This window comes from Nicotiana tabacum, chromosome 23, assembly GCF_000715075.1.
Source record: "Nicotiana tabacum cultivar K326 chromosome 23, ASM71507v2, whole genome shotgun sequence".
Taxonomy (NCBI): domain Eukaryota; kingdom Viridiplantae; phylum Streptophyta; class Magnoliopsida; order Solanales; family Solanaceae; genus Nicotiana; species Nicotiana tabacum.
The window spans coordinates 89,305,665-89,319,940 of NC_134102.1; the positions used below are offsets into that span (position 1 = coordinate 89,305,665).

Consider the following 14,276-nt stretch of genomic DNA (forward strand, 5'->3'; position numbering starts at 1 on the left):
GGTTCGGGACCCAAATGCCCAACCAAGCTTCTATCTACCACAAGTAAATCTCAGGCCATCAGAAAATATGCAGAGCTTCAAAACTGCCAGTACATGATAGGTAAATGTGTAAGACCTAACAAGAGGTAATTATGCGATACTCCATCCATCCCATTAAGTGTGACCTAATTTGACTATCTGGAGTTCAAGAGGAAAAGGTTTCGATGAGTTACTAGGTAGATATATGTTAATATAACGGTTAGCAAATATAAAAGATATAAATTCTACTGATCATGATTAAAGAACAGGTACAAATTTCACATCAAATATAAATATAATATAAAGTAGGTCCTTATCATTAATTCGGTGTTTGAAGTTGGAGGATGCTGCCATTCAAAGAGGTCATATACTTTAACGAAATAGGATTGTGAGAATGAATGCACTGGAGAAAAATCTATTTATTAACAATGACACAATGAGCCCTATATATAATACATATTCTACTCCTACTACATATAGGACTAGGACATATTCTACTCCTACTACATATAGGACTAGGACATATTCTACTCCTACTACATATAGGACTAGGACTATTTACACATAACTATCTAACACTCTCCCTCAAGCCGGTGCATACAAATCATATGTACCGAGCTTGTTACATATGTAATTAATACGAGGACCAGTGAGGGACTTGGTGAAAATATCTGCAAGCGGATAATTCGACATACAAGGCCACTAGATTCCCCCTGAGCAAAAAAAACCAAGTGATTGCTGATAAACAGAAGTTGGCCGAAAAGTCGCCAAAAAAATTTGAAAACAGTGAGACTAAGCCGAATTCCACACTACAGAATAGGTTCTAAAATACCACCAGTATACACAAACTTTTTCTGGAAATTACCGTAGCTCGCCGAAACCCTAGTTCTGGAGGCGCGTGAGGGGCTTTCTGCCGTAGCGATTGACACGCGCCTTTCTGCCGTAGCGATTGACTAGGGTTTTGTCTCCTGACTTTTTCGAACAAGATGGTAGTGTTGGTTTTCGCACAACACTTACCAATCAAGAGATAATGCAAATCAATCTTGAGTCGTCAACCGGAAAGACGCACGGTGACTGACTTTTCTGTTCCGATGGGACTGAGATTTCTGCGGTTTGGTCGCACAAGGATTTCAGATCTGATGGTGGTACTGGTATATGCACAGTACCACTGTAGCTGTGATGAACCCAGGGAACAAGACGAAGTTGTCGGAAAATTGCACGGCGATGAGATCTTTCTTCCCGGATGTCGCTGGAATGACGCACATCGATAATTTTCTCACTGAAGCTCTGATACCATGTGAGAATGAATGCACGGGAGAAAAATCTATTTATTAACAATGACACAATGAGCCCTATATATAATACATATTCTACTCCTACTACATATGGGACTAGGACATATTCTATTCCTACTACATATGGGACTAGGACTATTTACACATATGGGACTAGGACATATTCTACTCCTACTACATATGGGACTAGGACTATTTACACATAACTATCTAACGAGAATCATAAAGTAAAGAGAGAGAGAGATCAGATGAGTGGAAGGGGCAGAGAAAACACGATAACCAAAGAGTTAAGAGGCTGAAAACCTTGGGATTGCATCCACTAGTATTATCATTTTCTTTACACTTTTAAGGAAGCACCTATTACAGACAAGCAAATTGTAAAGAAAATGGACCTTGGACTTAACTCAACCCTGATAGCTCATGAGGATGAGGATTGCCTAGACCATATAAGAAGACAACAACCCACTTCCTCAACTAATATGGGACAATCTAACATCTCATCCCCGATAGGCCCAAGGCTGGATGTCTGGAGTGTAAACAATATAACATTGGGGTGGGGGTCGGGGGGGGGCAATTAGGTAAACCAAGCATAAGGATGGGTTTAGCTTTGATACCATAATAAAAGAAATAGACCTTAGGCCTACTCAATCCCAAGGGCTAGCCCATGAAACGAGGAACACCAAGACTATATAAGAAAACAACAACTCATTCTCTCAATCAATATGGGACAATTTAACCCAAACGGAGATCTTCCTAACAATTACATCCACACTTCAATCCTACATAAATGTCCCATAAATTATGTCCCTAACCAAGATTTTTCTATATATATTTTTTTTTTCTTAATAGATTTTTCTATATAAACATCCAAGCAACACAAATTTAAGGAAAGTATACACCTATTTTGGAGCAAGGATTGGTTATCAAGGGGTAGAATCAAAAAACCACGTAGCACCTCCTTGACCATAAAGCTATCGCACAATTCTATCAACACCAAAACCTGCATAACCAGGTACTTATAGGATCAAAAATTGTAGAACTGATAAATGCGGACATCCCTTAGATATTCATCTGCAGCTGGCCAAAGTTACGTGTAGCAAGTTCAGGCTAATTTTTCTGGTTTAATATTTGCACCCTCAAAAATTGAAATATTCTGGAGACAAATAATTCTCTCCTTTTAGACACACATTATCGTGTATATCTTATATAGTGACTTGAGAATATTATTGAACTTTTGGTTACAGAACATAACCATATTTACTTGATCTTCAAGCCAAAGTGAATTGTCTCAGATATAAACAAGTACCTCAGGGCATATCCACGCATTTCCTGCACCACGAATTTCACCGCCATCAGTAAGGCTAGCTCTAATGCCGTACAAGTCAGCCACCTGTCCCAGACATGATGAATTCTATAGTACAGAAGCCTTACGAAAAAATTGAAATATTTATAGCTGATTTTGCTTACACAGTTGTCCGTGTTGAAAGTAAAGTTGGCTGAAATGTAGGAGAATGGAACACGATCAATTGCTGCCACTGCACCAGCCTCCTTATTACTGATCACAGCTTCATATGCGGCAGATTTAGGAAATTCATTGGCCAAATTGGCTATCTTCCTTGACACCAATGCACTCCCCACGAATATGGGAATGTCCAAGGGGCCTTGACAGTTGAATACAGCTGTAACTGAACCAGCCAACTGAGTAAATCATCAAAGGATTTTGAGATCAATAAGGAGAAAGAGGTCAAAGAGCAGCCCGATCACAGTGCCCTCTTAAAAGATACAAGAAATCACAGAGATCTAGAACACAGTTCAAAATTTGATCACAAATGGTTGTGCAACGCCTCTCATTAAAATAGGAAAGGACCTGTAAGAATGTTTACAGTCCTCTTAACAGAATAATGAAGCACATTATTTGGCAACAGAAACCAGGAATCAAGTCATAAATAATGAAGCTGAAGCCTGAAGGACATTTTCCCATTAATTCTCAGTTTTCACCGACTTGGGATGCAAAAGAGTTAGTGTGTTTCAGCAAGAGGGCAGGGGACTAGTTATTGTTTATCCTTTGAAGCACCACTTACTCTTGCTCTTCATCAGAGTAGAGCAGAGCTTCAGTCAAAATTGTCTTTTGATAAAAAAGTAACATTTCATTAAATAAAACACGACGAAGTGTTGCACCTGTCTAAAGAAGTGCATACTATGAAATCCAACCAGTAACTGAAAATGATTCTTTCCCTCAATACAATTTCATACCCTGTTAAAATTCCTTGGAATAGGAGAAACATTCTGATATAGAAAGGTCTATTATTAGATTCATGCTGCCATAGCACATTAAGCATTAAGCTATTCTATAGCACATTTTTCAGTTAAGTCTGCAACACTAAAAGCACATCCCTGATAGATGATAGTTTTTTAGATTACAACCAAATATACTATCAAGTATCAACAAACACAGAACATCTTTGTCAAAGCACTTTGCATCTTTATAACACCCGAGCCCCAAGATGACTTACTACCTTATTCAAAACACTTGAGATACTTATATAGAGGGGATATATTTGGTTCTTTTTAAGGCAATAACTTTGATAAATATAGCACTCAGAAATGGCTAAAACGGCAGTTTATTTAAAACAAAAATATAAATGTGGAGCTACATGTTACTCTTTGTTTGCAAAGAATAAAGAGTAAGCATTCATTTTATTTATTTATTTGAGTATTCATAACTTAGGGAAAAGCTGTGAAATTTACTTTATTTGCTGCTAGTTACCAGAGTAGATATTATTTGGATGAGAGGCAAAAGAAGATCAATCTCTAGTTCAGATAATGAAGTTTGGAACAAGAAGGGGCTCATAATTAATACCTATGCATCCCAAAATACGAGGGTTACTAGCCCAATGATATAAAATGTAAATTTATGGGAATAATTGGAGGCAAAAATAAACCTAGAGTTGCAGGGCTCAAGATAGATGAAAATATGTAGCCAAGGGAAGGTGAATAGAAACAAACCGGAAACAATAGGGGCTTCATCTTGAATGTTTTCATTAAGGCATTCACTTCAACAGATGGAACCTGAAAAAAGTGTCCATACCAAATCAGAATTATATGAATGAGAAATTTATTTGGCGGAAGAGAAGAGAAAGACCACCAGACAGGCAATACCACCTTCCACATTCCCATCACATCTGTTTCAAACACTTATTGGTAGTGCTTCTAAAACTAAGACAAACAACATTTAAGAGCGTCACATGACTGCTAGGAAAGAATATCTTCTGCTGTAATGTATTGATACATTACATAAGCTACTTCGAAGATTTCATGAGGCAAATATAAATATGTTAAGCAATGGTGATCAAAGATCAAATGATTTCTAGTAGAAATTAATAAATCTACTTTAAATTTCATATGGCAACTTAAATTCTGTTAAGCAATGTTGACAAAGATCAAACTAATTCTAATTAAATGATTTCTACATCTTGATTTGAGTTCAAATTCGTTTCTGCTACCACTAACGCAAATAGGATGCAACCGTTCAAGTTACTATGAATACATAACCCAATGTGGATAGCAGCAGAGTGCAGCCCGAGAATGTTGTATAACTAGTAGCTATTTACTTCATAGAGTATACCTGACACATGAGATGGAATTCTCCTTCCTCTGGATTGATGCCAAAATCTCCAGAAGCTTCTAAAGGAACATCACCAAACCAACCACTAGTATTATGCAAGAATATACGTTGAGCGCGAAAACATAAACTGGCAGACATATCCTACATAAGAGAAGGAAAGAGATGAAAATGCATAAGGGCATCAACCATCATACATTTCAGATGGGCCATCAACACACTTCACCACGCTTATGTCTTTGTATTAGAGCATGTAGGACTATGAAAAAGTCGCCATTTCTATAAAGCTACTCAAGAATAAAAATGTCTACACAGTTCACAAGTTAAGAGAAGCAAATAACTAAAAGTACTTCCACTACTTGTAAGTTTAATAGCAGACAACTCAATACAAATAATAGACAAATAAATATATAAACTGTTGAAGAGATCATAAAAAACTGTTTGGTTTCCCGACTCCAATGCCGAAAGATAGCTTACCCAAAACCCAGAAGGAGCATCATATATTTGAAATGCCAACCCTGTGACATCAAGCTGCCCATGAAGATTTGGAAAACTTTCCCCCTTATCCATGCACATGTGCACCTACAACAAATGATAGCAAACTCAAAATCAAAGTAATTGATCAGACATAAAATTAGTCAACGTATACGATCTTCCACAAAGGATAATGTCAACCATATCCAAGGATAACATACAAAAGGAAATATACATATTACAAATAAGCGCACATGCAAATATTTGGATCTGATAAAAGAAATCACCAAAAGCAACCCTGATACACACAGTCAGAATTTAGCTTTATGAATGATAACACGAGGAATTCACGACAACAGTATGCGTCCAGCTTTAGTTTTATGGGATACGTGAACTATGGATCCAGCTTTAGTTAAGCAAAAAAAAGTTTCACTCCTATCACAATGGTCAAGGGTAAAAGGATTGTGCATTAGGATAGTGTTAAGTGTTAACTAATCTCCGACGTTCATTACTGGACCCTTTTTACTACATTTATTGTGTGATATGAGAGAAGAGGTTGGAAGAGAATCAAAACAAATGTCTTACATCTATGTTCTTTTATAGATACTTTAAACAGTATACACAATTCATTCTTCCAATGGTACAGCGATACATATTTAAACATGTCATTGATGTGATTAATTCTAATCTAACCAACTAAACTAACATAATCAACTCATCTTGCAATTGAGCTGACATAATGTGTTAACGAACTGAAAAAGGTTTACAGGACACATTCAGAGTTAGGAAATACCTCGCCACTAGCTCTCCCTTTGGACCATGTGATTGGAATTTCCAAAATTCTCTCAAAAAGCTGCATCCGAGATAAAGAACAATACATGACACATAAAACAGTAAGAAAACAAGCATTATTGCAGCAGCTTCCTGTGGACTAGGAATCTTTCAAATTTTACAAATCAAGTAACATGGCAGTGCACCTTACCGGAACAAAGAGGTTCACAATCTTCAAATTCGCATGCCATATCTGCTCAGTCATATCAACATAAACATCTGTTGATAACCAGCCACCATTGTCAGATCTGATGTCCGAACGCCACATCTTACAATTACCATTTAGTTGTACGTGCACCCGTCCATAGTGGTTTTGAAACTTGATATGCCCCGTGACATTTTCCATCTCTCTATAAACACAGACAAAGATAATACTGAATGCATAGACCAGCATGAAATAAACCTAAGAACGAGAAAAAAGATTGCCATTAAGATAACTTCAGTAGCAGATCATTCTCAACAAACAAAAAATAATAACTCCAGTAGCAGAGCATGCACACATCAAGAATGTATCTACCAAAAGATATTTAATATTCCCATTAACAACAAAAGAAACGCTGTCCAAGACAAAACAAAACAGATGAGGATGTTAAAATCCCTATCAACCAACTATACTGGGTGGAGCACGAGAGAGAGAAAGAGAGAGAGTAGGACAGAAAATATTTTTTTTGATTGGTAAGAGTAGGACTGGAAAATATTAAAAGGAAGAATTTCAAAATTAAAAGGAGTGTTCACAAGAATTATTGTTTTGGGCAGGATTCAAAACCTTTAACCAGGAGTTTTAGCTGTTTTGAAGCTTACCTTGGCTCTGTATCACCATAGGCAAGCAGCATCAATGAGCCCCCACTGAAATGTACAGAATCCAGAATTACTGGAACCATCTTTTCAACACTAGAGATATGTTTTCCGTAATCACCATCAACAAGTTCAGCAACAATATCCTCCACTCTTGGACTCATCTCAAACTTCAGCCTTTCCATAGGCTTTACAATTGAATTAGCCCCGAGCTGACCTAGACTCTTCACAAAAGAATACAAAGCTGACTTTGGGCTCCAGGACTGTAGAGTTTTTGATGGATGCTGCAGAGGTAATGGCTCAAGCACAGTAAATCCAGAACCACTAGATGCATTGCCTTGTCGAATATCTAGAGCCCCCCAATGAGATTGTTGTACCTGCTCCTCAAATCGATGTGAATCATCTCTGCTATTGGCACCCCTATTCATGATATCAGCTGCAATTTCTTCACTACTTTCTCCAGGCCCATCAGCTGTTTTATCCCCCATGTTGGTGCAGGATAATTTTTCACTGAGACTTAAAGCTTTACAAAGTCTAACCAGAGTAAAAAGAAATGGATCACGTAGAACAGCTAAACCATCAATGCAATCACTACCGCATTTCTCTACAGGCAAAGGATATGTTCCCAACATTTTCTGACACATAAGATCAAGCTGGCATGTTTCTACTTTGTCAGAAATTCCTTCACTTGAAGAACCACAATCGAACACGTTACGTTTGGCATTGCTGGTAAATAAGTTCCCCTCAGAATTATCTACAAGGTTTACAACTTCTTCAGATATTGTTGGTGAAGAAACAGAGGGTGAGGTATCACCCTCGCTTTTGACAGGAAAAATTGCAGGATTTGCAACATCATAAGCCTCAGATGGCGGACAACAGACACCAAGATTTGCATTTGATGGACCCTTGAAATACAAACAGGCTGCTGATGCACTACGCTCAAGAATTCTTCTTCTAGCGGCAATACCAGCTGCAGATAAATCTCTCCCATTAGCCTTCTTGAATCGTTGTCTTAGCGCGTCTGGTATGATTTTAGACCAAAACCTAGTCCCAGAAGGTGGAACTTTTGCACCAAATGTTTTCTCTAAATCTGCGTGCTTCAAATCATACTCCCCTCCAGCATCCATGTGATGCTGATCTCTCCAGTGCAGTTTCTCATCCATACAAAAGAAGGACTCTGAAGTTACTATCCTCGCAAGAGTAGTTGCAGCGTTCTTTGAGAAGTCATCATCTAATAGAAAAGAATTTCCTTCAGGAAGAAGATAACCCTTCTCAGCTGCTTCCCTTGCTGCAACATCTCTCTCCCTGGCCCAGCGAGTAGCTGCTTCCTCTCTGGCAATCCTCCTAATTTTTGTCCGCAAATCAATACCTTCCTCATCTGACAAACGGCTTAGCGGACTGCCTTCAGAAAAGGGCAGTCCAAGCCATGTATAGTTTTGCTTTTGCACTACCAGAATACTTGGATTTGACAAGACCGCATCAACCACAATCTTTCCCCTACTCAGACTCGAAAAAGGACGAATTCGCAGCTTAACAGTTGGTAATTCACCACAGGAGAACTCTTCACTATGAGGACCAAAAGAGCATGACTCTAATGTAATACTTAAAGGTGATATTCTTCGAACCCTACCAAAATCAAGTTCGCGCTGAACATATTCACTCAATAATGCACAAACAGAAGGCAAAAGCTTTGCTTCAATGTAACTCTTTGCTTTCAACTGGCCATACCATAGAAGTAAACACACCCCAGATATTACAGCACCAAAGATTGAACACCGGACAAAGAATAACCCTTCTTCCCAAACTGGAACTAGTGACTTCACCAAGCCTTTACTTCGAACTAATGGCTCTCTCACGGAGCACACTAATGTGCCACTTCTCAGTGCAAAACTCTTCCATAATAGCTCCACGTTTCTGCCACAAGAATGTGTAAATTTGACCCCTTGAGTTATCCAGTCTCCTTTCTTTGAACATCTACAGTTGTAAACACCTCTTCTTGATGATCTTACTCCACTAATATAATTTCCACTTTTCCTTCTGTTAAAGTTGCATTGAAGTGGAAGCCCAAGAAAGGGGCTATGAAGCTTAGCACGCATTATCTCCATATTATGAGTCTTCACTTGATATTCAACATAATTGCAGGGGACCAAGAGCCTACTCTTAGTCCCCCTAAAAGCTTCAAGCTACAAACCAGTTCCCAAACATTCAAAGCCTGGTTAAGCATAAAAGAAGATTAACACTCTTTTCATCACTAAATGCGTAAGTATCAATATTTAATAATTCATGAGGAGACCAACTTCACTAGCTAAAAAACATGGTAACGAATTACAAAAAGATTTTAAAAAAGAGTCTGCATCCCATCCCACTAATTGACCTGAGTTGATTTCCAAGGAATTTATGAAGAAATGGAGCTTCGGCCAAACTCAACCTCAAAGGCTAACTCTATTCAACAGTTCAAGACTATATAAGGAGGCAGATAATCCATCCCACCCATGATTGGACATCTGGAGCATGGACAATATAACATGACGGCCCAACATCAGGTAAACCAGGAATTGGGGGTAGGTCTGGCTCTAATACCATGTGAAGAAATGGACCTTGGGCTAACTCAACCCCAAAAGCTAGTTTCGGGGTTGAGTCCGGCTCAAGGTCCATTTCTTATCATAATTTATAACTAAGATGTTTGCGCTGATATTTTTATTGTTTATATTCTTATATCTACACATAAGCGTTGTAGTTATGTATTTATTGAATTTCGCATGAATTATGAAATTGTTTAAAATGTGAAAAATAGAAAGTTGATTGAAAAGTGGTCATATCAAATTTTTAAAATGACACAGTTTAGTACTCCTATTTACTTCAACTTGTTTTAAGGGGAAAAAACTTGCCACTTTAGAATAGTTCATAAACTTGGAGCAGATAAAATCAAAATTAGGTCAATTAAAATCGGAGAGAGATAGAATACAAATTTTATTCTCACAGCCTATTTACTGAACAACCATGTTTCAAACTATGAACTTTCTTAATAGAAGAAAAGGCAATTATCAATATTAAGAGTTTCACAATTCAGAAAACTGAAAATGAAACAGTGTATACAAAATTAACATGAGTTCAAGGAGTTGAGTCTTACTGTGTATAAGCACATAAAATATGGAGTAGTAAGAACTTTACTGAGGCAAATTAAAGGAGGGCAGAATCCAAAACAGGAAACTCTTTGTTTGCTATTTTTCAAATTATTTTGATGAATCCTGAGATTGCGTGTGGCTATCGTTTTTTCCAGTGCGCAGAAGGGAAAAAATAGAGTTTTCGAGGAAAGCGTGGGGCGGGGATTTGCTTGATTGCATTGGCTCGCTCTCAGTTCTGAATGGAATGATATTGCAGATTACCCTGCAAGTCCTCTGAACTACTTCGAAATGTGCAATCTAGTCCAATAACAAATCAATTTACTTCACAATATTTTGTTCCTCCTCGACGTACCCCGTACGTTGGAAAATATTACTGTCTCTTTCCAGTTTATGTGACGTTCTTCTCTATTTTAAGATTCCCAAGTAGTTAACTTTAGTTCTTCAGCAATTTTCATAGTACTATCATGATTTTAAAGAGTTCAAATTTATTTAATTATTTAAATATTAAATTTTGATATGGTGTTATTTCTATCAAGCTTACTTTCAATCGCTAATTTACGATTTTCTTCGATTATCATTGGTATAGTACATAAATTACATCTTAAATTTTATATCCAATTAAATAAAATAAAAATAGGATTGTACTATAAGTATTATAAAATTAATGTTAACATTGATCATAATAAGGCAAAATACATAATTACCACATTTGGATTGTATCACTTTACCAATGCATTCTCAAACTTTGTGGGGACCCCTATCATTGCTCGAAGTGAAATAAGTCTCCTCCCCCTCCCGGTTACTAGTACTAGTTTTAAAAATAATTAGTGTACAACACATACCAATCACATTTTGCTAAGTAATTTCTTTTTTTTTTATGCTGGCTTTTCTTTATTACTCAATCTTGTCCACCATAAGTGACTTTTTGGCCTTTTTATTTTGGTCCAAAATTGTCACTACCTCAATTTTTCTGCTTAGGATGTCCTCACGGCACCTAGTCTCTAAGACTAGGTAAGCCTAATACTTACTGAATTAATAGCAAAATTCAACCAACAACTGTTAAATATGAAATAGAAATCTCTACTCAAAACTTTCAATCTCAAAATCGGTAGTACAAGTCATAAGCTCTACTGAGTTTGCTAGAAAATCCCTAAATACAAGTATTTCGAAACCGAAATAAACAGTACAGATACAATATCAGAAGGTGACTTCGAGGCACGAACGCGAAGGCAGGTTTACCTTGAGTCTCCACAACAAAACCCGAACAGCTAGCTATTAATCAACCAACTCTGAAATACCTAGATCTGCACAAAAATGTGTAGAAAGCGTAGCATGAGTACACCACAGTGGTATCCAGTAAATATCAAGACTAACCTCGGTGGAGTAGTGACGAGGGACAGTCAAGACACCTACTGGATTAAATAACCCGAACAAGTATAAATGTAGAACTAACAAGGGACAATATCAATATAAAGATAAGCATGTTGACAATAATAAAATAATGCTTGTAATAGGAAACTAAAGCAACAATTAGCAACGAGGCACAACAGGTAACAACGTTGTAGAGTTAGTTGAACACAGTCTAAGTCCGGTGAGACCAAATAAAGAAAAACAAGTAACAACTCAATAAGAACCACCACTTTCACACCAGATTTATTCAAGGATTTTCCTGAGGTACCAAACCTCATAATCACAAATCACGGGTCCTAATTCAGGAACCCTAATCATTTGGCATCTTGTGCCCACATTATAATTCATAACCGCACGGACGACTCACGTGCCAAAAGAGTGACAATATTTAATATCTACATAGACACCCACGTGCCAACAATAAGAATGACTCATGATTACACGAACAACTCACATGCCAATAAAACAACTCTCACACAGAAGGCAAGTAGACGAGAGTACATGTAAATGGTCAATAACATTAGGATTCATCTTCTTAAACCGATATAGGTGATTAATTACGTGTATGCTTGTGCAAGTGTTCTACCATAATTCAAGTCAACAAGTAAGAGTAGAGACAATGAATGGCACATAAGAAACGATCACCCAAAAATATACACGGTATAACTCACACAAGGTAGGCACACCATTACACAAATATCAAACATAACAATGCCCCTAGGCCATCACAAGTAATCATGAATCATTCCCCGACACAGCCCACCTTGTCTCGCCACGTGCGCAATAATAAAGTAAATGCACGTATTGTCTCGCCGCACGCGCACAATAATATTCTCAGCTTGTCTCGCCACATGCGCAAACCCACATATATAGTCCGCCTTGTCACGTCGTATGTGCAAATATAAATAATAACAACAACACTGACCTCACGTGCGAACACTCTGACAATCCTCACAACAATACCACGTGTGCCAAAATATAACATCACAATAAAATGACTTTCACAATATGTGACCATTTGCCACAATATTTCCTCAAAACAGTTTGAATACAACAACCACGTATAGCTCTCGGCTCAACAACACTGAGTACAATAACAACAACAACCATAACACGAGAATACGTCAAGTAAATCAACACAAGAACTTCAGAACACAAAGGAACGGAAGAACGAGCTCACAAAGAAAGACACAACAGGGAATAATGGTCTCAACAAGAATAGCTCAACAATGAAGAGATAATGTGTAACAATGATTCCACAAAAGTACAATTCGGCGATAAGAGAGATAGCATGAACCAATGACCCCAAATAAGAATACGTCAACAATGAAAGGGATAACAAACTTCAATTAAGGCTAAGCAATTACAGAAGAGATAATAGTAATTTCAATTAAGGTTAAGCAATTACAGAAGAGATACTAATAACTTCAATTAAGATTAAGCAATTACAAAAGAGAAAATGATAACTTCAATTAGGGTTAAGCAATTACGGAAGAGATAATAATAACTTCAATTAGGGTTAAGCAATTACGGAAGAGATAATATGATAATAAAAGAGGCAACAACTTCAGTTAAGGCACATAAGAGTTTAATTGGCAATAAGGGTATAACATGAACCAATTAATTCCAAATAAGACATGTAAAGGCGGATTTAGTAAATGGGGGATTTAACATGACAAAACAACTTCATATCTAATGAACATAAGAACCTAAGAGCCCTATACGGTCAAATTTTCATAATTAAGCCCAAGAACGTACTCGTCACCTCGCGTACACGACCTTTACATGACACAATTAGCACAAATTACTCAAATCCTAATGGGCAGTTCCCCCACACAAAGTTAGGTAAGATACTTACCTCAAAGAAGCTAGATCAATACTCAAATTAGCTTTTCCTTTACAAATTCACCTTCGCTCGACTCAATCTAGCCAAAGACGACTTAAATACATCAAATAATGCAAGAAAAAACAATTTCAATTAACAAATTTATGATCTTTATACAATTTCTAAAAAGTCAACAAAAGTCAACCCCGAGCCCGCCCGGTCAAAACCCGAGTCGAGGGGTAGATTTCGACTACCCATAGCCCTGCGAGTTCAAATACGTGATTTGTTTTCAAGTCGGAGTCCAATTCGACTCTCAAATCAAGAAATTTCATATTTTCAAATTTTAGACAAAATTCCCAATTTTTCACTTTGATTCTCACTATTTTGATGTTAAAACTCAAATATAATCATGAAATATACATAGAAATTGAACAATGATACTTACCCAATGATTGTAGATGAAATTTCTCTCTCAAAATCGTCCACTCTTGGACCTAAGGTTCAAAAATATCAAAGAATGAAGCAAAAATCCGAATTACACAGTTAAAAACAAGATGCAGATGTCGCATTTGCGATCCAAGGTTCGCAAATTGCGAAACCTCGCAAAAGCGAAGAAGCGTTCACAATTGCGAACAAGAACAGGGTTGGAAAATATCGCAGTTGTGATAAAATGTTTGTAAATGTGAATTGGAACATGGCAGAAGTCGCAAATGCCATCAAATAATCGCATTTGTAAGTCCTGGGATACTACACCAGAAACCAGGAGTCTTTCCCGACACGGAAATGGGCTTAACTCTCTCATATGATGTCCAAATTTGACGATTCTTTTTGTTATGGCTCCGTAATTACAATATGGATCTAATGCTTTAATAAAAACTTAT

The 14,276-nt window shown here is 37.2% G+C and overlaps 1 protein-coding gene across 2 annotated transcripts in view; it reads right to left on the minus strand.

The window, feature by feature from the left end:
• LOC107801477 (protein TIC236, chloroplastic) overlaps positions 1 to 10,464 on the minus strand; it is a 44,304-nt gene extending 33,840 nt beyond the window's left edge. The window contains exons 1-9 of one of the 2 annotated variants that reach the window (XM_075246017.1): positions 10,166 to 10,464; positions 7,042 to 9,247; positions 6,392 to 6,590; positions 6,203 to 6,262; positions 5,413 to 5,517; positions 4,939 to 5,079; positions 4,320 to 4,382; positions 2,781 to 3,011; positions 2,620 to 2,642 (exon numbers count right to left, since the gene is read on the minus strand). In XM_075246017.1, the coding sequence (XP_075102118.1) occupies positions 2,620 to 2,642; positions 2,781 to 3,011; positions 4,320 to 4,382; positions 4,939 to 5,079; positions 5,413 to 5,517; positions 6,203 to 6,262; positions 6,392 to 6,590; positions 7,042 to 9,140 (2,921 nt within the window). In that variant the 5' untranslated portion in view covers positions 9,141 to 9,247; positions 10,166 to 10,464. Of the gene's footprint in view, positions 1 to 2,619; positions 2,704 to 2,780; positions 3,012 to 4,319; positions 4,383 to 4,938; positions 5,080 to 5,412; positions 5,518 to 6,202; positions 6,263 to 6,391; positions 6,591 to 7,041; positions 9,248 to 10,165 lie in introns of both variants that reach the window. The other variant, XM_075246016.1, reaches the window with a different exon arrangement.
• Positions 10,465 to 14,276: the final 3,812 nt, after the last annotated feature.